Below are 25622 nucleotides of genomic sequence, written 5' to 3'. Positions count from 1 at the left end.
AAAGCAGACAGCACCATTTTCTTGTTTTTAACATTTACAGAGGCACACTCCAACACAGACATTATTTACAAAAGATGCATTTACGTTTAGGCAGACGGGATTACCACGTGTTCTTTTCTGCTAAGCATTCAAAATGTAACGAAGATTTATGGAGTAAAAATAACAATATTGTATTTTGGAATGTAGTGAAGTAAAAGTATAGATACCAAAAAACTACTTAACTAAAAATACTTTAAAGTAGTACTTAAGTACTTTACACCACTGCTTTTTTCTTTGCACAGCTCTTGGCATTTTTTTTTTTTTATTTCACCTTTATTTAACCAGGTAGGCTAGTTGAGAACAAGTTCTCATTTGCAACTGCGACCTGGCCAAGATAAAGCATAGCAGTGTGAGCATACAACAAAGAGTTACACATGGAGTAAACAATTAACAAGTCAATAACACAGTAGAAAACAAAGGGGGGGTCTATATACAATGTGTGCAAAAGGCATGAGGAGGTAGGCAAATAATTACAATTTTGCAGATTAACACTGGAGTGATAAATGATCAGATGGTCATGTACAGGTAGAGATATTGGTGTGCAGAAGAGCAGAAAAGTAAATAAATAAAAACAGTATGGGGATGAGGTAGGTGGAAAGGGTGGGCTATTTACCAATAGACTATGTACAGCTGCAGCGATCGGTTAGCTGCTCAGATAGCTGATGTTTGAAGTTGGTGAGGGAGATAAAAGTCTCCAACTTCAGTGATTTTTGCAATTCGTTCCAGTCACAGGCAGCAGAGTACTGGAACGAAAGGCGGCCAAATGAGGTGTTGGCTTTAGGGATGATCAGTGAGATACACCTGCTGGAGCGCGTGCTACGGATGGGTGTTGCCATCGTGACCAGTGAGCTGAGATAAGGCGGAGCTTTACCTAGCATGGACTTGTAGATGACCTGGAGCCAGTGGGTCTGGCGACTAATATGTAGCGAGGGCCAGCCGACTAGAGCATACAAGTTGCAGTGGTGGGTGGTATAAGGTGCTTTAGTGACAAAACGGATGGCACTGTGATAGACTGCATCCAGTTTGCTGAGTAGAGTGTTGGAAGCCATTTTGTAGATGACATCGCCGAAGTCGAGGATCGGTAGGATAGTCAGTTTTACTAGGGTAAGCTTGGCGGCGTGAGTGAAGGAGGCTTTGTTGCGGAATAGAAAGCCGACTCTTGATTTGATTTTCGATTGGAGATGTTTGATATGAGTCTGGAAGGAGAGTTTGCAGTCTAGCCAGACACCTAGGTACTTATAGACGTCCACATATTCTAGGTCGGAACCATCCAGGGTGGTGATGCTAGTCGGGCATGCAGGTGCAGGCAGCGACCGGTTGAAAAGCATGCATTTGGTTTTACTAGCGTTCAAGAGCAGTTGGAGGCCACGGAAGGAGTGTTGTATGGCATTGAAGCTAGTTTGGAGGTTAGTTAGCACAGTGTCCAAAGACGGGCCGAAAGTATATAGAATGGTGTCGTCTGCGTAGAGGTGGATCAGGGAATCGCCCGCAGCAAGAGCAACATCATTGATATACACAGAGAAAAGAGTCGGCCTGAGAATTGAACCCTGTGGCACCCCCATAGAGACTGCCAGAGGACCGGACAGCATGCCCTCCGATTTGACACACTGAACTCTGTCTGCAAAGTAATTGGTGAACCAGGCAAGGCAGTCATCCGAAAAACCGAGGCTACTGAGTCTGCCGATAAGAATATGGTGATTGACAGAGTCGAAAGCCTTGGCAAGGTCGATGAAGACGGCTGCACAGTACTGTCTTTTATCGATGGCGGTTATGATATCGTTTAGTACCTTGAGTGTGGCTGAGGTGCACCCGTGACCGGCTCGGAAACCAGATTGCACAGCGGAGAAGGTACGGTGGGATTCGAGATGGTCAGTGACCTGTTTGTTGACTTGGCTTTCGAAGACCTTAGATAGGCAGGGCAGGATGGATATAGGTCTGTAACAGTTTGGGTCCAGGGTGTCTCCCCCTTTGAAGAGGGGGATGACTGCGGCAGCTTTCCAATCCTTGGGGATCTCAGACGAGATGAAAGAGAGGTTGAACAGGCTGGTAATAGGGGTTGCGACAATGGTGGCAGATAGTTTCAGAAATAGAGGGTCCAGATTGTCAAGCCCAGCTGATTTGTACGGGTCCAGGTTTTGCAGCTCTTTCAGAACATCTGCTATCTGGATTTGGGTAAAGGAGAACCTGGATTGCAGGGCTTGGTAATGATATGAGGGGTTCACTGTATTTTAGATGTTTTCAAAACGTAATAGTTCTTTATGAGTCTTTATTATTAGTGGATACTGGCCTAATTCTGCCCTGCATGCATTGTTTGTAGTTTTCGTCTGGACATGTAGGAGAATCTTACAGAACTCTGCATGCAGGGTTTCAATGGGGTGTTTGTCCCATTGGGTGAAATCTTGTTTTGTAATTGGACCCCACACCTTGCTGCCATAAAGTGCAATTGGTTCAATGACACATTCAATTAGTTTCAGCCAATTTTTTTAGGCATTTCAATTTGAATGTTTTTTTAATGCCGTAGAACGCCTGTGCACTTTCTCAGTTCATTCACTTCCTTATTAAGTTGTCCAGTTGAGCTTATTTTTAAACCTAAATAATTGTAGTGTGTGCAGTACTCTATATAATATTGTACCAATTGAGAACTTGTCTAAATCCCTCAAATCTGGATCTTCTCTGGAAAATCATTATTTGTGTTTTCAGGATTTAAGTACTGCTCTAGCAGGTCCAGGCTCTGCTGTAGGCCATGTGCTATGAGTGACAGCAGGTACAGGTCATCTGCGAAGAGCAGGCATTTAACCTCAGAATTGTGGAGACTAACACCAGTGGCTGAGGATTTTTCTAGAATAGTAGCCAATTCCTTGATGTAAATTTTGAAGAGTGCAAGTCTCAGATTGCAACCCTGGTTAAAGAATGTTATTTTCTTGCCAATTTTGATGCTGCACGTATTGACAGTATACATTTATTTAATAATGTAATATTTACTCCTTAAACTACTTTGTAGAACAGTCCTGTATGCCAAATAAAATCAAATGCTTTTTGGTAGTCGATAAAGCAAGCGTACATTTTGGTATTATTTTGGTGGACATGTTTATCTATCAGGGTGTGTAGGGTGTAAATATGATTGGTCATGCGATGTTTGGGTATAAATCCAATTGGACTTTTACTCAAGATGTGCTTATTAGGAAAGTTTAGAACGCATACATTTATAATACTACAGAAAACACCAGGTTACTATTCACATAATGCCTCTAATTGTTAGGGACATATTTGTCTCAGTCCTTAAAGATTGGGGTTATGAGTCCTTGATTCCAGATGTCGGGGAAATAACCTACAATCAGGATCCAATTAAACAGCTTTAATATAGCCAATTAAAATTTTGCACTAGTGAATTTCAGCATGTCATTTAGGATGCCATCAGGTAAGCATGTTTATTTAAATTTTTTTGAGGGCCTGAAGTTTCTTAGAGTTCCTGGTCAGTAATTGGAGAGTCAAATGGATTTTGATTGTCCTTTATAGCTTTTTCTAATCCATTCAACTTCATTCATTTGCCATTGTTCTGCTTTTGCATCAATTTGAACGGTGTTGTAGAGTGTTTTAAAATGGGCTGTCTATATGCCACCATTTTGTAATGGCAAATTCCTCTAGTTTTGACTGAACTTTTTCCAATCTTGCCAGAAGTTGTTTGTGTTTATGGACTCCTCAATTAGTGTCAGTTGCTTCTTGTTGTACTGTGCCTTTTTGGTTCTGAGTGTACGTTTAGAGTTTTAAAGTCTCACAGTAATTAAGGCGTAATTCACCATTATTTGGGTCTCTGTGCTTTTGGTTTGATAGTGTTCTATGTTAATTTTACGAATCGGCATCAAACCAGTTGTCTTCTCAAATCAAACGTTGTCACATGCCCCGAATACAACAAGTGTAGACTTTCCCGTGAAATGCTTACTTACAAGCCCTTAAATTTTCTTGAACTGCACTGTTGGTGAAGAAAATATTTACCAAGTAGACTAAAATAAAAAGTAATAAAAAAGTAACAAGAATAACAATAACGAGACTAGATACAGCGAGCACCGGTACCGAATCAGTGTGCAGGGGTACAGGTTAGTTGAGGTAAGTATTACATGTAGGTGGGGTGAAGTGACTATGCATAGATAATAAACAGCAAGTAGCAGCAGTGTACAAAAGGCAGAGAGGGGGGGTCAATGTAAATTGTCCAGTGGCGATTTTATTAATTGTTCAGCGGTCTTATGGCTTCGGGGTAGCAGAAAAAACAGTCTATGACTTGGGTGACTGGAGTATTTGGCGATTTTATGGGCTTTCCTCTGACACCGCCTACTATATAGATCCTGGATGGCAGGAAGCTCGGCCCCAGTGATGTACTGGGCTGTACACATTACCCTCTGTAACGCCTTACGGTCAGATGCCGAGCAGTTGAGCATGCTCGGAGTACACGTCCCGGTAATCCATCTGGCGGCTTTGTGAATGTTGACCTGTTTAAAGGTTTTGTTCACATCGGCGTTATCACACAGTCATCCAGAACAGCTGGTGCTCTCGTGCATGCATGTGTTGATTGCGTCGAAGCGAGCATAAAAGGCATTTAGCTCATCTGGTAGGCTCGCGTCATTGGGCAGCTCGCGTCTGGGTTCCCATTTGTAGTCTGTAGTTTTCAAGCCTTGCCACATCAGACGAGCGTCAGAGCCGGTATAGTAGGATTCAATCTTAATTCCGTATTGACGCTTTGCTTGTTTGATGGTTCGTCTGAGGGCATAGTGGGATTTCTTATAAGTGTCCGGTTTAGTCTCCCGCTTCTTGAAAGCAGCAGCTCTAGCCTTAGGCTCGATGCAGATGTTGCCTGTAATCCATGGCTTCTGGTTGGGATGTATACAGTCACTGTGGGGACGACGTCATCAATGCACTTATTGATGAAGCCGATAACTGAGGTGGTGTACTCTTCAATGCCATTGGATGAATCCCTGAACATATTCCAGTCTGTGCTAGCAAAACAGTCCTGTAATGTAGCATCCGCGCCATCTGACCACTTTCGTATTGAGCGATGCACTGGTACTTCCTGCTTTAGTTTATGCTTGTAAAGCAGGAATCAGGAAGATAGAATTAAGGTCAGATTTGCCAAATGGAGGGCGAGGGGAGAGCTTTGTATGCATCTCTGTGTGTGGAGTAAAAGTGGTCTTGGATTTTTTTTCTCTGGTTAAACATGTGACATGCTGGTAAAAATTGTTAAACTGATTGAAGTTTGCCTGCATTAAAGTCCCTGGCCACTAGGAACGCCGCTTTTAGGTGAGCATTTTCTTCTTTGCTTATGGCCTTATAGAGTTGGTTGAGAGCGGTCTTAGTGCCAGCTTCGTTCTGTGGTGGTAAATAGACGGCTACGAATAATATAGATAAGAACTCTTGGTAGATAGTGTGGTCTACAGCTTATCATAAGGTACTCTACCTCAGGACTTCTTTAATATTAAATATCGCGCACCAGCTGTTATTGACAAATAGACATCTCCATTCCTTGTCTTACCAGAGGTAGCGTCTCTGTTCTGCAGGTGCATGGAAAATCCCGCTAGCTCTATATTGTCCGTATCGTCGTTCAGCCACGTCTTGGTGAAACATAAGATGTTACATTTTTTTAATGTCCCGTTGGTAGGATCATCTTAATTGTAGGTCATCAATTTTATTTTCCAATGATAGCACGTTAGCAAGAAGAACGGATGACAGGCGTTTACTTGCTTGCCTACGGTTTCTCAGAAGGCTGCCCGATCTGCGGCCCTTTCCCTGCGTCTTTCCTTCACACAAAAGGCGGGGGGTCTGGGCCTGTTCCAGTGAAAGCAGGATATCCTTCTCGTCGGACTCGTTAAAGGAAAACGTTTCTTCCAGTCCGCGGTGAGTAATCGCTGTTCTAATGTCCAGAAGTTATTTTCGGTCATAGACGGTAACAGCAATATTTCGTACACAATAAGTTACACAAAACGCATGAACAAAATAGCACAACTGGTTGGGAGAATGTAAAAAACATTAGCCATGTTCGTCGGCGCCATCTTGTCTGTGGTCCTGTATTTTTTTTAATCAATTTCAGTTGTGCTTCATTTGCCGTTTGGCTGAATATACTGATGTTTTTTACTGCTAGAATGATGCCTTCTTTACTGTGAGTGGATGTGGTATACAGAATGTTATCATAGAGTGTTTGGATTCTGGTTGCTTTCTGGTATTCTTCTGTGCTGTTTTGGGACAATCTGTATTGTTGAATTTCTGATGTTGTATAGCTTACTGGGCTGTGAATGTATGGTTGTTTCCATGTCTGTTCTTTTGAGGAACAAGGTAATTTTGCTGTGATCAGAGGTGTTAGTGGCTTGACGGTGAATGAGCTGTGATAAATGGTCAATGTCTGTAATCATATAGTCTACTATGCTGTGGCTCTCAACCCCCCCCCTCTCTTGACCTGCATTGCTTGCTGTTTGAAACCCAGTTTTAGGCTGGGTTTCTGTATAGCACATCTGTTGATGTAAAAAGGGCCTTATAAATTTGATTCATTCATTCAGGGCCAGTTCACCACCTGAGCAAGTGGAAAATTATAACACATTAGGTTGATGATCTCTAACTCTAAATATAATACCCACTGCTAGTAGCCATGTATTAAATCTAACAGTAAATGTAAAGTCCTAAAAAACTACATATGCACTCGCAATGGCCGATGTGCATTTCGCAAGCTCCATATCTCAAAAGCCATATCAGATATCTTCGCCCATCACAGCGGGGGGCCAAAGCGAAATAGGCATGGTCGCAAAATGCGACTCAATAATTTGTTGCAGTCTGGAGCCCTGTATACGCAGTACACTGAACAAAAATATAAACTCAACATGCAACAATATAAGATTTGACTGAGATTCAGTTCATATAAGGCTCTCGGTCAATTGAAATAAACTCATTAGGCCCTAATCTATGGATTTCACATGACTGGGAATACAGATATGCATCTGTTGGTCACTGATACCTTAATAAAAAAGGTATGAGCGTGGATCAGAAAACCAGTCAGTGTCTGGTGTGACCACCATTTGCCTCATGCAGCGCAAAACTTCTCCTCCGCACGGAGTTGATCAGGCTGTTGATTGTGGCCTATGGAATGTTGTCCCACTCCTCAATGGCTGTGTGAACTTGCTGGATGTTGGTGGGAACTGAAACACGCAGTCGAACATGTCGATCCAGAGCATCTCAAACATGGGTGACATGTCTGGGGAGTATGCAGACCATAGAATAATCCCACCGCCACCATGGGGCACTCTATTCACAACATTGACATCAGCAAACCGCTCACCCACACAATCCCTTAAACGTGGTCTGCGGTTGTGAGGCCGGTTGAACGTACTGCCAAATTCTCTAAAACGACATATGGTAGAGAAATTAACATTCAACCCTCTGGCAACAGCTCTGGTGGACATTCTGCAGTCAGCATGCCAATTACATACTCCCTCCAAAACTTGAGACATCTGTGGCATTGTGTCGTGTGACAAAACTGCACATTTTAGAGTGACCTTTTATTGTCCCCAGCACAAGCTGCACCTATGTAATGATCATGCTGTTTAAACAGCTTCTTGATATACCACACCGTTTAGGTGGATGGATTATCTTGGCAAATGAGAAATGCTCACTAACAGGGATGTAAACACATGTGCGCACAACATTTGTAGAGAAATAAGCTTTTTGTACATTTGGAACATTTCTGGAATATTTTATTTCAGTTCATGAAACATAGGAACACCAATCCCCCTCAATGAGCTCATTTATGATAAGGCAATGCCATGTTAGGATAGGATCACGCTAAAAGCGGTGGTTGGCATTACAACGCGCCCTTGCACGTTAGGCTACACACCAGCATACAATCTGCACCTCACTCTGCTGCAGGCTATAGAAGTGTGTACTGGGTCTCCATTGTGTTGCAGATTACAACTCCAAACAAATCAACAGAACAAAATTGTGGAGACCAAATATAAATTTTCCTGAGAGACCTGTGACAGAGAGCTACTGTACCACATGCAGTGGTTGACCAGTTTCCACATGAGTCACAGCTCTATAATACTGTCCTTAGTAGAGTGCTTGGGATGCCTCATCCCCAACAACATGTGCTAACCATCAGTTTAGAGAGGCTAATTTAAGGACCTCAAAAAGGGGAAAACAACAGTGCTGGACAAACACAGTGACAAAGAAGAATTTGGGAGGATAAACTAGGCCTTAAGGCTTTTAAACAAAGTTAGATGTGGTGTTGGTTCACCAGTCGCTAAATATGCAATCATTCAATGGCAGTCAAGATTTTTTCAATCAACATGCATGCATATAACTCTACAAGCACAGCAATGGATTTGAAAGATGACATAGGTAGTCTACTCTGGAGGGGTGAAGGCATATCCCAATTTCACTTCATTTACCCCAGAGGTAGAGGGGGAACGGGGTTAATTTTGCAAAGCACCTCAGCAGCAGTGGCTAATTTAAGTAGACCATGCTCCCGCCACCCCCCAAGGAGGCCCATTATATGTGTGTGAGTGAGTGTGAGACACACAGCAGCTTCTCCTGACTGACTACTCTGCTATGACAACACCACCACCATCTACAAACACCATATCAGAAAAACACTTATCTTCAACAAAAATATGCTGCATCAATGGTATGGTGTAGGCTACAGAGTATCTCCTTGCAAACAAACAGTCAACATTCCAGCCAGTGCTTATCTGTGGTGCCAGAATGGGCCACCAGTAGGTCTATTCCTGTTGAGTGGGAAAAAAATAGCATTGGGGGGAAAAAAAACATGCCTTTGTTGTGCAAACATGCATGCCATGTGGGACGTTTTCCTTAATCAAATGTCTCTTCTGCCTCTCTTATGTTACAGCCGAGCGGTTCACCCACAGTGCATCTGTCAGAAGTCTTCAGCCATCTCTGGAGATTTCCACTCTCGATTAGGGTCGGTGAACTCACCCTTTGGTCATAAGCCTCTCGATATTTTCTATTGACTAATCATGCGGATGGTCTGTCTTTCTCTAAACAGCTGCTGTCTATGACAGCTTTGCGAGCAGAGTGGCACAACCATCACATTGAGGTTTATGTGACTATGAGCACCGCAAGCCAACTAAAATTGTTTCAATGCTTTGGCTTAAACTGGCAGATTCTAATTGGACCTTCTTCTAAGAAAACAAAATGGTGGGATTCAAAGTAAAAATTAAGACGTATTTTTGCACTGTTAAAATGGATTAGTGAGGCTAATAGACTAGTGTGTGTGTGTACCGTTTTCCACAAGCACATGGAGTTTCTAGCCAAATAGGAAAAGTAGCCAGACAGGCTCCCCTCGGGTTAACAAATTCTATTTTGGTGGCCTCTGGTACATTCTAATGCCTTGATTCCAATTAAGTTCTTGGTCCATACGTGTTAATAAAAGAGCTAGCATGACATCAGTTAATTTACTGAAATAATTAACAAGTGTTTCCAACACTTTGTGAATAGCAGTATGTAATTTATTCCCCCCCAAAATACTTGTTTAGCAACTGACCCACAGATGTCTTATTAATAACCCTATTCACTAATTGGAATTGCCCTATATAGGCCTAAATTGAATTGTTTTACAGCAGAAATACAAAAAGCATATTCTTAATAAGCATTGTAGCAATTGAAAGGGAACAGTTTGGAGATGGGATTTTTTTTCTTTTTACACCAAAGTTGAGTACACAACAGTTCACCTGACAAGACAATCCAGACAGTGTTGATTGTATGTGCATTTTACATTTACTGTACTTTTCACCCCATTTGTTAACAAAACCTGAAAATTCTCCAGATACATTCAGTAACAAGAATATTCCTGTAAAATGTGGTGTAGGCAAGACAAAAAAAATGACAGTTTGAGGTTTGAGCGAGGCGCCAAATTTCTTTTTTAGCTCTCCTAGCTGTGCCATTGAGGAACTAAAGCAACCACACGTGTAGTTTTTGTTTGGAACAACTCTGCATCCCCACCGTCACACAATTACTGTTTATGTTTATGCAATTCAAAAATCCCCGTTATAAACCGAAATCTGAGTCAGGTGGGCATAATTTGAAACCTTGTTCAATTGCCAATGTGACTCAAAGTTTAACACCTGTAACTGCCATTTCTTACAATCTAGAGCAAATAATACACATAGTACCGTTCAAAAGTTTGGGGTCACTTAGAAATGTCCTTGTTTTTGAAAGAAAAGCACATTTGTCTATTAAAATAACATCAAATAGAAATACAGTGTAGACATTGTTAATGTTGTAAATGACTATTGTAGCAGAATTTTTTTTTAATGGAATAGCTACATAGGCGTACAGAGGCCCATTATCAGCAACCATCACTCTTGTGTTCCAATGGCACGTTGTGTTAGCTAATCCAAGTTTATCATTTTAAAAAGGCCAATGATCAATGAAATTATGTTAGCATAATCAGCTGAAAACTGTGTTCTGATTAAAGAAGCAATAAAACTGTCCTTCTTTAGGCTAGTTGAGTTTCCGGAGCATCAGCGAGTTTGATAACAGGCTCAAAATGGCCAGAAACAAAGCACTTTCTTCTGAAATTCATCAGTCTATTCTTGTTCTGAGAAATGAAGGCTATTCCATGCAAGAAATTGCCAAATAACTGAAGATCTCATACAAGGCTGTGTACTACTCCCTTCACAGCTTCATTAAATAGTACCCGCAAAACACCAGTCTCAACGTCAACAGTGAAGAGGCGACTCCAGCATGCTGGCCATCTAGGCAGAGTTGCAAAGAAAAAGCCGTATCTCAGACTGGACAATAAAAAGGGAAGATTAAGATAGGCAAAAGAACACAGACACTGGACAGAGGAACTATGCCTAGAAGGCCAGCATCCCCAGAGTTGCCTCTTCTCTGTTGACGTCGAGACTGGTGTTTTGTGGGTACTATTTAATGAAGCTGCCATTTGAGGACTTGTGAGGCATCTGTCTCTCAAACTGGACACTCCAATGTACTTGTCCTCTTGCTCAGTTGTGCACTGGAGCCTCCCACTCTTTCTTTTCTGGTTAGAGCTGATAAATGGGCCTCTGTAGATATTCCATTAAAAAGAAAAATCAGCCGTTTCCAGCTACAATAGTTATTTACAACATTAACAATGTCTACACTGTATTTCTGATCCATTTGATGTTATTTTAATAGACAAATGTGCTTTTCTTTCAAAAACAAGGACATTTCTAAGTGACCCCAAACTTTTGAACAGTACTGTGGCTTCCGGGTTAAGTGGGCATTGTGTCAAGAAGCAGTGTGGCTTGGTTGGATTGTGTGCACGGCTCTCGACCTTCGCCTCTCCTGAGTCCGTATGGGAGTTGCAGCGATGAGACAAGACTAACTACCAATTGGATACCATGAAATTGGGGAGAAAAAAAAGGGGTAAAAAAAAATAATAATAATAGTTGATCAGGCTGTTGATTAATGGCTTGTGGAATGTTGTCCCACTCCTCTTCAATGGCTGTGCGAAGTTACTGGATTTTGGCGGGAACTGGAACACACTGTTGTACACGGTGATCCAGAACATCCCAGACATCAAACATCCCAAACATCAATGGGTTACATGTCTGGTGAGTATGCAGGCCATTTAACAGCACATTTTATATGAAATAACCTAACCGACAAAATTGGTTGCCACTCAACTAATAAAGCCTAATAATGTGCAAGCCATTTTACAAACTTTTGAAGCTGGCTACGGATATTGCCTGGGGTTATTTGGTATGCAAAATGACTTGTAGATCTATGACTGTCAACATAATTACATGCTTAGTTCGACACTGAAGGAGAGGATGCAGTTGTCACAAAATATTAGGCATTTTTGGGAAGGTAAAAAAAGTCATTTGATCGGTTTGCGGACCCACTCACAGATGCACTCATATCTTAAACATTTGAACCTGGGCCCGATGCATACCGTGAAACGCTACATCCATACTGTACATGAAACAGTGACCATAAACATTGACACTGTAAATTACATGAGTTTTATGATATGGAAATGTGAAGTGTTTGTGAATTTGGAGTTCACCTGCGGTAAATTCAAATGATTGGACATGATTTGGAAAGGCACACACACCTGTCTATATAATGGTCCCACAGTTGACAGTGCATGTCTGGAGATCTGGAGAAGGGTACCAAACAAAATTATACAGCATTAAAGATCCGAGAACACAGTGGCCTCCATCATGGAAGAAGTTTGGAACCACCAAGACTCTTCCTAGAGCTGGCCGCTCAGCCAAACTGAGCAATCAGGGGAGAAGAGCCTTGGTCAGGGAGGTGACCAAGAACCCGATGAGCTCCAGAGTTACTCTGTGGAGATGGGAGAACCTTCCAGAAGGACAACCATCTCTGCAAAACTCCACCAATCAGGCCTTTATGGTAGAGTGGGCAGATGAAAGCCATTCCTAGATTCTCTGGTCTGATGAAACCAAGATTAAACTCTTTGGCCTGAATGCCAAGCGCCACGTCTGGAAGAAACCTGGCACCATCCCTTTGGTAAAAGCATGGTGGTGGCAGGATCATGTTGTGGGGATGTTTTTCAGCAACAGGGACTGGGAGACTAGTCAGAATCGAGGCAAAGACGAATGGAGCAAAGTAGAGAGATTCTTGATGAAAAGCTGCTCCATAGCACTTGGGGACAAGTCTATGAATATCGTTGAGATGCCCAGCCAGAGCCTGGACTTGAACCCAATCAAACATTTCTACAGAGACCTGAAAATAGCTTTGCAACGATGCTCCCCATCCAACCTGACAAAGATTAAGAGGACCTGCTGAGAGGAATGGGAGAAACATCCCAAATACAGGTGTGCCAAGCTTGTAGCGTCATACCCAAGAAGAATCGATACCAATCACTGCCAAAGGTGCTTCAACAAAGTACTGAGTAAAGGGTCTGAATACTTATGTAAATGTGATTTCGGTTGTTTATTTTTAATACATTTGCAAAAAATTCTAAAAACATGTTTCTGCTTTGTCATTATGGGGTATTGTGTGTAGATTGTTAAGAAAAGAAAAAAACTATTGAATCAATTTTAGAATAAGGCTGTAATGTAACAACATGTGAAAAAAGGGGTCTGAATACTTTCCGAATGCACTGTATTTAAACCCTTATTTTTGGCACAGGTCTCCATATATACTTCCATTCATTTTTTCAACTGGTACCGGGGATCTTCAGACGAGTCGTGAGGCCTGTGGGCTACAGAAACAACTGACATGTACGTGTTCGTGAGAGTCTCACCTTTCCACAGTGGGGTCATATTAATGTGTAACCCAAACTGTGTGGACGCCACAGACAGAAGTTGGCAGATTGGCTGTACTGACTTTAGACAAGTCAAGACCCAAACACACACCAGGGTTTGTGTTAGGAAAATGTGATGTAGGATATTTGACCGGCAACATTTTAAATTTACCAGGCATTTGACAAATTTGTCAGGCCCATATGCATTGGGTACGTAACTGCCTCCAGCTCATTGCAAAGTGGTGTGTGACGTGCTGATGAAGCCTGCCTTCTGTTGCCGTTTAATGCCACGTTCAAAACAAACCTGGGATCTCTGAAATCCCCAGTAGATCGCTAGAAAATGCATATCGTTCATTCTCGCGGGAGGGGCTTGGCTGACTTTCTGACTAGCAAATTGAAAAGTAGCCTGGTTAATTTAGGTGGAAAAAGTAACGGGCTTAAAAGGAGTCTAATCGGCTGTTTAGCCGACAGCCGGCTCGAGTGGAAAACACTGTGTGTGTGTCTGAGAAAAGAGGGAGAGGAGATGGCTGGCTCCTCTGCGCTGCACCTGTCGAGCTGTCTGACAGTATGACCTGAGCTCTGTGTCGCTGTGTCCTATCTATAGCCATGCCCATCCGGCCTGGCCCCAGCATTCCCTCCCCCTGCACCCACATTATGGGACTGGAGAGGAGTAATCTGAGCAGCAGCCGCACAAATGCACAATCATACACACCTCCAAAACCCTAAGCGTCAAGGGGTAGATCAGATGCTCTGCTCACACTAGACTACATCATCTAGGGCTCCATGAAGTTGGCACACCCTGGATGTTATGTCAAAGTTGACGTTGTTTATCTTCAGTACTATAGTGTTTATAGTTGCCATGGAAACAAACATTAGGCTAATCGTTCAAAACCCTCCCCTTATCAGACCAGACGGAATGTTAGGCGGACCCCTTCAACACACGTTGCTAAATTATATGCTGCTACGTGTGATAACACCCAATCATAAAATAGCCCAAGCATAGGTAGATAAATTGTTTGACAGCCAACAAGTTTCAATCAGGCGTTTTGCACAACAGAAAACTTGTTCTACCTTTCTAATTTAAAAAAAGAGGATGTGAAATTTGAAATACGTATTTGCAGATAGTTGCAAAAATAGGTCTGCATACCATTATCATGAACTACATACAGGGTTCGACATTCAGGTACATTTTCCAGTGGCACACCGGGCCAGTTCCAATAAAAGCTACTGGCCTGAATGAAAAACAAATACTCTCCGGGGTAAGAGAGCAAAGCGAAAGATGCATGGGTAATTTTAATAGCAGAGGCCTTCATTTTCCATTGGGGCTGAAAAAGTATCCTATTCAGGGTTCATACAGACATTGGCAAGTCAAATTCAAGGACTTTCAAGCACCTAAATAAAAAATGAAGGACTTACATTTTTAATTGTAATAGCCTACAGAAGAAAAACAAATCCCCCAATATTAATGCAAAAAAGTATCCATTACCATATTGCATTTTATTTATTTTTTAAATTTTTTTAATTGACCTATCCAACTGCATTATGCATTGACATTCACATTACTTGTACATTCTAGGGATACCGATTATTGGAGGAACAAAAAAGCGAATACCGATTATTCGGACGATTTTCTATTTTTATTTATTTGTAATAATGACAATTACAACAATACTGAATGAACACTTATTTTAACTTAATATAATACATCAATAAAATCAATTTAGCCTCAAATAAATAATGAAACATGTTCAATTTGGTTTAAATAATGCAAAAACAAAGTGTTGGAGAAGAAAGTAAAAGTGCAATATGTGCCATGTAAGAAAGCTAACGTTTAAGTTCCTTGCTCAGAACATGAGAACATATGAAAGATGGTGGTTCCTTTTAAAAAGAGTCTTCAATATTCCCAGGTAAGTTTTAGGTTGTAATTATTTTTGGAATTATAGGACTATTTATCTCTATACGATTTGTAGCAACTTACCTTGGCTTCTTACTGCATTCACCTAACAGGCAGGTTCCTCGTGAGGCAGGTGGTTAGAGCGTTGGACTAGTTAACCATAAGGTTGCAGGATTGAATCCCTGAGCTGACAAGGTAAAAATCTGTCGTTCTGCCCCTGAACAAGGCAGTTAACCCACCGTTCCTAGGCCGTCATTGAAAATAAGTATGTGTTCTTAACTGACTTGCCTAGTTAAATAAGTATATATATATATATATTTATTAATCGGCATCCAAAATTACCGATTGTTATGAAAACTTGAAATCGGCCCTAATTAATCGGCCATTCCAATTAATCGGTCGACATCCGTAAACCCTACCCATAACCATTTTAAATGTACAACTTCAATGGGTTAGGGACCTCTCAAAAACCCCAGATCGCAAGGACCATGCGCATGTGAAACTGTTTTTTTAAATCAGTTATTTAATCAACACTGAACAAAAATATAAACAACGTTTAACGTGTTGGTCCGATGTTTTATGAGCTCAAATAAAATATCCCAGAAATATTCCATAAGCAAAAAAAATGGTTCCCTCTCAAATTATGTGCACCTATTTGTTTACATCCCTGTTAGTGAGCATTTATCCTTTGCCAAGATAATCCATCCACCGGACAGGAGAAGCATTTCAAGAAGCTGATTAAACAGCATCAATGGCACCAGAGGAGAAGGCTGCCGTTATACGGTCCCTTAACCAATAGTGCTATTGTGTGTTTTTTCCGAGTTATTTGTATCTTATTTTGTACATAATGTCTCTGCCACCGTCTCTTATGACCTAAAAGAGCTTCTAGATATAAGGAAAGAGATTACTCACCCAGTACTGGAAGATTTTTTTCATTAATGAATCGGACGCAAAGGATTTACTCCAGACAAGGCCCTCATGACCGTCATTCGCAGGAGAAAGAGACTGGGTGCCTTGTAAGGATCCGACAGCGAGTGGGAAATCTGCGTTTACCGTCGGTCCTATTAGTCAAGGTACAATGATTGGATAATAAAATAGACAAACTACGAGTATGTATATCCTACCAACGGGACATTAAATACTGTAATATCTTATTTTTCACAGAGTCGTGGCTGAAAGACGACATGAATAACATACAGTTAGAGGGTTTTACGCTTTTCGGCAGGATAGAACAGCCACCTCTGGTAAGACATGGGGTGACAGTCTATGTATATTTGCAAACAACAGCTGGTGCACGAAAGCTAAGGAAGTCTTGAGGTTTTGCTCGCCTGAAGTAGAGTATCTCATAATAAGTTGTAGACCACACTAATTACCAAGAGTTTTCATCTATACTCTTCTTAGCTGTTTATTTACCATCACAAAGACCACACTCAATGAGCTGTATACAGCCATAAGCAAAAAGGATAGCGCTAATCCAGAGGCAGTGCTCCTAGTGGCTGGGGACTTTAATGCAGGGAAACTTAAAATCAGTTTTACCAGGATGTTAAATGTGCAACCAGAGGATTTTTTAAATATATTTTTTAAATACTCTAGAACACCTTTACTCCACACAGAGACACATTCCAAGCGCTCCCTCCATTTGGCAAATCTAACCATAATTCTATCCTCCTGATTCCTGCTTACAAGCAAAAACTAAAGCAGAAAGCACCAGTGTCAATAAAATAAGTGGTCAGATGAAGCAGACACAGACTGGAATATGTTCCGTGATTCTTCCAATGGCATTAAGGAGTACACCACATCAGTCACTGGCTTCAATAAGTGCATCGATGATGTCGTCCCCACAGTTACAGTACGTACATACTCCAACCAAAAGCTATGGATTACAGGCAACATCCGCACTGAGCTAAAAGGGTAGAGCTGCTGCTTTCAAGGAGCTGGAAGCATATAAGAAATCAAGCTATACCTCCGACGAACCATCAAATACGCAAAGCGTCAATACAGGACTAAGATTGAATCGTACTACACTGGCTCCGACGCTTGTTGGATGTGGCAGGGCTTGTAAACTATTACAGACTACAAAGGGAAGCAGAGACACGAGCCTACCAGACGAGCTAAATTACTTCTATGCTCACTTCGAGACAAGCATCACTGAAACTTGCATGAGAGCATCAACTGTTCCTGACGAATATGTGCTCACGCTCTCCGTAGCCGATGCGAGAAAGATCATTAAAACAGGTCAACATTCACAAGGCCAGACGGATTACCAGGACGTATACTCCGAGCATGCGCTGACCAAGTGGCAAGTGTCTTCACTGACATTTTCAACCTGTCCCTGAATGAGGGACAAACACCATAGTACCCTCAAAGCTCATCACTAAGCTAAGGACCCTGGGACTAAACACCTCCCTCTGCAACTGGATCCTGGACTTCCTGACGGGGTGCCCCCAGGTGGTAAGGGTAGGTAACACATCCACCATGCTGATCCTCAACACGGGGGGGCCACTCAGGGGTGTGTGCTCAGCCCCCTCCTGTAATCCCTGTTCACTCATGACTGCATGGCCAGGCATGACTCCAACACCATCAATAAGTTTGCCGATGATACAGTGGTAGGCCTGATCACCGACAAGGATGAGACAGCCTATAGGGAGGTGGTCAGAGACCTGGCCATGTGGTGCCAGGACAACAACCTCTCCCTCAAAAGTGATCAAGACAAAGCAGATGATTGTGGACTACAGGAAAAGGAGGACCGAGCACGCCCCCATTCTCATTGACGGGGCTGCAGTGGAGCAGGTTGAGAGCTTCAAGTTCCTTGGAACCCACATCACTAACAAACTAACATGGTCCAGGCACACCAAGAGTCGTGAAGAGGACGACAAAGCCTATTCCCCCTCAGGAGACTGAAAAGATTTGGCATGGGTCCTCAGATCCTCAAAAAGTTCCTACAGCTGCACCATCGAGAGCATCCTGACTCGTTACATCACTGCTCGGCCTCCGACCGCAAGGCACTACAGAGGGTTGTGCGTACAGCCTAGTACATCACTGGGGCCAAGCTTCCTGCCATTCAGGACCTCTATACCAGGCGTTGTCAGAGGAAGGCACAAAAAATCGTCAGACTCCGGCCCACCCCTCCTTTTACACTGCTGCTACTCTGTTTATTTTCTATGCATAGTCACTTTAACTCTACCTACATGTACATGTTACCTCGAATAACCTGTGACCTCACACATCGACTCTGTACCGGTACCCCCTGTATATAGCCTCGTTATTGTTATTTTACTGCTACTCTCTAATTATTTGTTACTTTTATTTATAATTTCTTTACTCATCTATTTTTTTTTTTACTTAACACTTATTATTCTTAAAAATGCATTGTTGGTTAAGGGCTTGTAAGTAAGCATTTCACTGTAAACTCTACACCTGTTGTATTTGGCGCACATGTGATAAATAAAATGTGATTACACAGGGTACACCTTGTGCTGGGGACAAGGTAACCGAAATGTGCAGTTTTGTCACAACGCCACAGATGTCTCAAGTTGAGGGCTGCAGGAATGTCCACCAGAGCTGTGGCCTTTTATTGTCCTCTGCACATGGTGCCAGGGCAGCAGGGTAGCCTAGGGTTGCAAGTTCAAACCCCCGAGCTGACAAGGTACAAATCCCTCATTCTGCCCCTGAAAAAAACAGTTACCCATTGTTCCTAGGCCGTCATTGAAAATAAGAATTTGTTTTTAACCGACTTGCCTAGTTAAATAAAAGGTCAAATAAAAAATAAATTATCATGCTGGTTAAAACAGCTTCTTGATATGCCACACCTTTCAGGTGGATGGATTATCTTGGCAAAGGAGAAATGCTCGCTAACAGGGATTTAGTTAGTGTGCACAACATTTTAGAGAAATAACCTTTCTCCTTTACCAAAATCAAACATTTCTGGGATACTTTATTTCAGCTATTGAAACATGGGACTAACACTTCACATGTCACGTTTATATTTGTGTTTAGTATACATCAAGTCCTCTTAATTCACAGCATTTCCCTCACTCAGTCAACAAAACATTTGCAAAAGTTTCCCAATTAGCAGGTGAGATGGGGGCCACTTGTCACGTGAGGTACCTTAGCCATCGCCCTGTTGCACTCAACTAAATTACTATTGCCCCGTTGCGCTCACTTCCGTCATCATGAAGTGCTTTGAGAGACTAGTCAAGGATCATATCACCTCCACCTTACCCGATACCCTAGATTCACTCCAATTTTCTAACCGCCCCAATAGGTCCACTGATGATGCAATCGCCATCACACTGCACTATCCCATCTGGACAAGAAGAATACCTATGTAAGAATGCTGTTCATTGACTACAGCTCAGCATTTAACACCATAGTACCCTCCAAACTCGTCATTAAGCTGGAGACCCTGGGTCTTGACCCCGTCCTGTGCAAGCCTGTTCTACTCAGTGTGACACTGTGCCATTCTCTTCAGTAGTCCTCTGCATGGCTTACAGCTATCATTGCCCAGGATAGCACTGAAACTGTGTAATACGGACTATGAACTATGACTCACTCAACTCCCACACATTCACTTACAATCAATGGCACAGTAAGTGACTGTCTGATCATCTCTCTAACATTATGATCCTTACGAGGAAAACTTGATAGGCCTACAGTACATGTGGTGAATCCTCCTACTTGGCTGATGGATTTGCAAGCAAGCTGCTGATATTTTAAGTGACTGACAGCCCAGCAATGTAAGTGGCCTCCAATATGGGGTGGTGATAGCGCAGGCTCAAATTCACAGTCCTTCTCAGCAGGACAGTGATCCGTGTCCAGCACAGGCCGACCAGGCAAGCACTCATAGCCTAAGAGAGGATGACTGACCTCATGCAATTACTTTTTTCTGGTGCTTTGTTTGGAGGGGAGTGGTGGTGTGTGACAGGTTGGAGAGAGGTTGGCCTTATGGACCCACTGCACACACTCACTGTTCTGTGCACATCTAGTTCTCTCCACGAAGAAACCCTGATTCATTCAGGACAGGACCTGGCTGGGTGGGTGAGATGACTCATAATTCTATATAACAGGCTTGTATGGTTAAAGACGGAAAATGTAACCTTGTTTTCTGTGCCAAAGTATGAGGCACTACCAAGAAGTCCCCAAGTATGAGGCAATTCACAAGAGCTCAGACAACATTCACTTCCAGTCTATGTGAGATCCTGTGTTATGTTCATCTGTACGTTAAGGCAGTCAATCACATGGACTGAAAAATCTACTCTGCTGATTCTTTAGGCTTTTCCCACACTGTGGCATAGTTTCATCTAGCCACATAATTATGCAAATACAGCACAATCGTTCTCAAAATAGTAATGAACAATAACACAACAAATGCATGGGCCTACTATGTACGCTGAGAACAGTTGCACAGCCTCTACGAAAAGGCCAGGAATGACAGCCGGGTAGTTGAGGAACATGGAATAATCCTGGGACAAGTCATTACAGGCCATCCCACCTTCCTTGCCCCTGCCCTCCATTTTCCCTAAATCTCTTCAAATCAATCCTACTACACCATTGCAAACCAGCTGTCTGCACTCGCCAGAGCTGAGACAACTTGAAGGAACCTGAATATCCACATTACAAGCACATCTCAGACTAAGCAGAGCTGTGTGTGAACATGTGTCAGGATATGCTTCAGGGGGCTGTTTGCTGCATTCACCTCAGTTGGTGTTGTTGGGTATGGGTTGAGAAGCCTACATTTAAAGTAATACATCCAAGACGGCTTGCCATGCATCCTTTTATAAATCATCAAATTCAAACTTGTCTTTGACCGCATTTGGGGAAATACATGTCTTCAGTGTCACCACAAACAACATCCAATGTGACTTATGTACTAAATCACTTTTGCACTACACATAGGCCTACAATGTGAGGGAAGCTCAGCTAATAACACCAGTTAAAGATCTTCAACTAAGAAAGATTCACAGAAATTAACTAAAAGCAGGGAGGCTCTGAAATGGATGGTTAACTTACCTCCCGGGCAATGCTACTAAGGGCTTCATCCTCAGCTGAAAACCGGTCCTTGATAGGGGCACGCTTTCTACCTGGTGTCCCCATGGCTTCTGTGCAACTGCAGCTCCACCAACACGTTCAGGGCCAAATTAGAGCAACACAGTGTGGGGGGAAAGAAATCTGAAAAACATGAATGACAGAGCTCTCAGATCCACCTCTATCACCTTACATGAAGACACTAATATTTTACTGAAATTAGATGATCTGATGCCTTGTTTACATTAATAAATCACAATTTCAAGATCAATTGAAGACCACTCCATGATGAAGCGCTGGGAATCTCAGTATTGAACTAAGTCCTTGGACATAGTACAATGTAATGAATAGCATATTATCAAGACGTAGCTGAAACTCAATCAAATAACCCTGAATTGAGAGGGATGTGCAAACTTCCCTGCAAGCACCCGCATGCATGTTGTGTGCACACAGAGGAACACACTCACTCAGTGCATTCCTACAAAATAGTCTGCCATGGCCAGAGTGCATTCCTACAAAATATCCTGCCATGGTCACAGATGTCTGGGTCCTATAAGAGTGTAACACTTGTGGCTGACATTGGCCAGATGCTGACAAACAAGCCATACACACTGACAAACCTGCAAAATATTACAAGTATGAAGTTGTAGAAAGCTCAAGTTGTTCTGTGCGGAATGCAAAGAAAGAGTCAAGATTCTTTCCAAGTTGCCTTGTAAGGTAGCACAAGTTTACATGAGGTCCACAAATTGACACAAGTTATATCCTTGAATCAAACATTAGCCTGCTCAACTCTCGCCTTGAGGCATGTTTATTGTGTACCCCCCACCATTGTGAAGGCCAATTGATACTTGGCCTAAATACACAATGACAAGTGAAGATGCTAGCCATCTATTTTCTTAAACATTTCACTAGCTACAGTTGACATTGTTTTGGGGAAATTATTACATTGCTGAAGTTAGCTGGTTACACGTAGAGTAAAAGTTGCAGCTAAGCACAGGGCTTGGAGGCTTTACCCATACAGCTTGATATGGTTGGCTATAAATTCATATTTGATTTTATTGTTAGAGCTGTCAAAGTTACCTTACAAATATTTAGCTAGTGTGTGTTTTGACAAAAGTTTAACGTTACCAGCGTCACGTAACGTTAATGGTTAGCACAGGCAAGTAAGTTACAAGAAGAAAACGCCCAGATAAGGAATCAGCTAACGTTAGCTAACTAACTCGGCGGTTATAACGTCAGACGGTGGCCATAAACCTCCACGATGACACAATTAGGATTACTAGCTAGCTCAACTTACTAATTATCCATCATTGTGAACTATGTCCCCTTGCATGGGTAACGTTAATATATATATATATATAACTCATTGTTCTGACTGTGTGGTTAAACTCTCTAGCTAGCTCAATAATTAAAACGCCGAGGGAGCTAACGTTAGTTACCGTTACAGATGGAGACGTTAGAGAGATCATTCCTAACGTTAGCTACAGTAGCTAGTTAACTACCCGGGCGGGGATAACGTTAATTTAGATATTGTATAGTTAACGCGTTTTCCAAGCTAGAAAGTTAGCTACTTTCCTGGGCTAGCTAGCTAACATAAACACATTGTCATTGGGAAAGTGTTTGCCTTGGTTTGATAGCTACCTAGCTAGCGCTAGCTTATTAGCAAGATAACCCCATGCCATGTTCCCTCGACATGAAAAGCTATGACCCTGGGCTCTTACCCTTCCTTGGGACCCAAAACATAAAAATGAGGTTTAATTGAATCCTGAGATGTTCTTTCCGATGTAATGACCCCAATGCAAAAGAGAAGGCCAATCCCTTTGAGCAGTATAAATTTAGCTGGCTAGCTGGTTAGCCAGCTACTAGCTAGCCAACCCCAATTTCTAATGTGTGACAGAGCAAACTGACACTGCTCTGCTCTTCACGTCACGCCTTTTCAAAGAGATTCGCCAGGCTCGTAGAAGCTTCTAAACGACGTTGATGTTTCCAGGATTTGCTCTTTCTTCGTCTTGGTTGTTAAAATACTGTACAGTGGTTCCTCCCAAAGATTGACAGTGTTTTTTTCCTCCAACTGACAGCTGTGAATCAGTGGGAGTGGGGGTTTCTTTTTACGAGATTCCCTATAAACACGCCACTTCGACACAGCTACGACCGGAAGTGAGTTTTTCGTGAGGTTAGGATAATTCAATTAGGAAACGGTCTCCTACCTGCTACGAAAAGTCTCTTCCGGTCGTAGCGGAATCGAAGTGGCGTGTTTTAGGGAGTCGTCTTTTTCCTCCACTCTCTCCCCCCATGTCCTCTTTACCAGAGAGGAAGAGACGAAGCGAGAGGTTTTACTCAGCCCAAAATCTGTCCTAGAAAATAAGCCCACTGAAGTATAACGAAGTGAGGAATTTTGCATGGAGGTCAGAGTGTGGAATTTGGTCAACAAAACATGTAATTGCTCATTTGCTACGTGACTTTAGTTGAAACTCATTTACGGAATGTCTATACAATTTAAAAACGAAATGCTATTTGGAGAACATAAAAAGAAGCAAACATTTGCCCAGCCGTTATCACATTGGATGCTGTGGCTTTTATTCACCTCAGTCGATCTAAGAACACATAGCCTATACAATTAGCTACTACACATTAACTGAGCACCGGGATTAAAAACTATAATTTAATATGTACAGGGGAACTGTTTGCAGAAAATGTATTTTAATAGCAAAAGGTAAACAATTATTTTTGCTTTACAGATGTTTTTGTATGTGCAGTTTTAAAGCTAATTGCCTGCAAATCTTAATGGCGACATCCAAACTTTTTCCCAACAGATATTATCAATAAATCCATTCTAATAAGACAACATCCTGCTGAAACAAGGTTCGTATCGCTCTGTTGTTGAATGGACCAAAAGAGAAACAAATCTTCCCTACTGATGGGTCAACGGAAGGTAGGCTCTGAGGGTCAGGTCTTGACACGTTCCTGAATAATAAAGCAACACCTGAGGGAATGGCATATAAAACAATTGCAAAATCTTTAGGTGTTACAGGGACCTTGTAAAGTGATAAGAATTCCTTATAACTGAGTAAACGACCCTCTGCATTTACCAGTTGGCTAACCAATAGGATATTATTTCGGAACCAATATTCTAAAAACAAAGAAGTATTTTTATACAATATATCCCGATTATTCCATATATAATATCTGTGTGGAGAAAACGTATGCTTATCAATGAAGAACCATGACAAGAAAACCTGCCGATGAACAGCAGAAAGTTTCACTGGAACTTTGTCAATATTATAATTGCAAACCAACATGAAGTTAAGGCCACCAATAGTAGAGAAGACATGATGAGGAATAAAATTCCACATAGAAGTGGGTCATCTTAGGAATTGTTTTATCCAATTGCTCTTAAAAGTATTATTTAAGGTAGTAAAGTCCAGAAAATTCAGCCCACCATTCTCATAATTGTTCATTACAACAGTTTTCCTAATGTAATGGGTAAGGTTTCTCCACAGAAAGTTGAAAAGCATCTGGTCTATCTCCTTGCTTATTTTACTGTCAAGATATAAAGATAGAGCGCCATATGTTAGTCTAGAGATACCTTCAGCCTTGGTTATTAGGACTCTTCCTTTTAAAGATAAGTCCCTCTGTAGCCATTGATTTAGATTTGGCAGTTTTTTTTAATAAGAGGGTTAAAAATTGAGTAAGCCTCTAGACTTCTGATCCTTTGTAATGGTTATACCTAAATATGCAAGTTCTTCTTTTACTGGAATACCATAATATGAAGGTGTCACACAATCTTTGACAGCCATGAGTTCACATTTATTAATGTTAAGATATTGACCAGACACTTTGGGAAAGGATTGTATCACATTGATCGATATGGGAATTTGGTTAGCATCTTTCAGAAAAAGTGTAGTATCATCAGCCAGCTGGCTTATAATAATTTCTTTACCAGATATAGAAATACCTTGTACAGGACTAGTATTTAAAGAATTTGTAAGAAGTTGGGCGATTAATAAAAACAGGTATGGAGAGATAGGACAACCTTGCCCAATTCCTCTCTTTAACTCAAATCTAGGTGAGGTGTCATATTTGACAGAGCAGTTACCATTTGTATAGAGAGTCTTAATAGCCTTACAGAAAAAATCCCCAAAGCCAAGTCTCTCAAGGGAGTAGAAGAGGAACTGATGCTCTACTATGTTAAATGCTTATAAAAATAAAAAAAATAATATGAAGCTACCCTCAGTTATTAGGTCTGAGTAGTCAAGTATGTCTAATACTAGTCTGACATTGTTTGCAATATGTCTGTTCCTCATAAAGCCAGACTGTGTTTCATCAATGATTGCATCCAGGACTTCTGGATTCTTTTTGCAAGTAATAAGGCTAGTAATAATTTTGCAAGTAATAATCTTATAGTCGACAAATCGGACA

The 25622-nt window shown here is 41.7% G+C and overlaps 1 protein-coding gene across 21 annotated transcripts in view; it reads right to left on the bottom strand.

Annotated features, from left to right (window-relative positions):
* Window positions 1–23754, bottom strand: part of lrrfip2 (leucine rich repeat (in FLII) interacting protein 2) — a 61518-nt gene extending 37764 nt beyond the window's left edge. For 6 of the 21 annotated variants that reach the window (XM_020481420.2, XM_020481424.2, XM_020481423.2 and 3 more), the window contains exons 1-2: window positions 22925–23398; window positions 21189–21347 (exon numbers count right to left, since the gene is read on the bottom strand). In XM_020481420.2, the coding sequence (XP_020337009.1) occupies window positions 21189–21272 (84 nt within the window). In that variant the 5' untranslated portion in view covers window positions 21273–21347; window positions 22925–23398. Of the gene's footprint in view, window positions 1–21188; window positions 21348–22924 lie in introns of all 21 variants that reach the window. The other 15 variants (XM_020481425.2, XM_031823322.1, XM_031823320.1 and 12 more) reach the window with 11 other exon arrangements.
* Between the last annotated feature and the right edge of the window lie 1868 nt (window positions 23755–25622).

Source organism: Oncorhynchus kisutch, linkage group LG4 (genome assembly GCF_002021735.2).
Source record: "Oncorhynchus kisutch isolate 150728-3 linkage group LG4, Okis_V2, whole genome shotgun sequence".
Classification (NCBI taxonomy): domain Eukaryota; kingdom Metazoa; phylum Chordata; class Actinopteri; order Salmoniformes; family Salmonidae; genus Oncorhynchus; species Oncorhynchus kisutch.
Note: the sequence above shows the minus strand (reverse complement) of the source record. Positions and strands in the feature narration are given on the sequence as shown.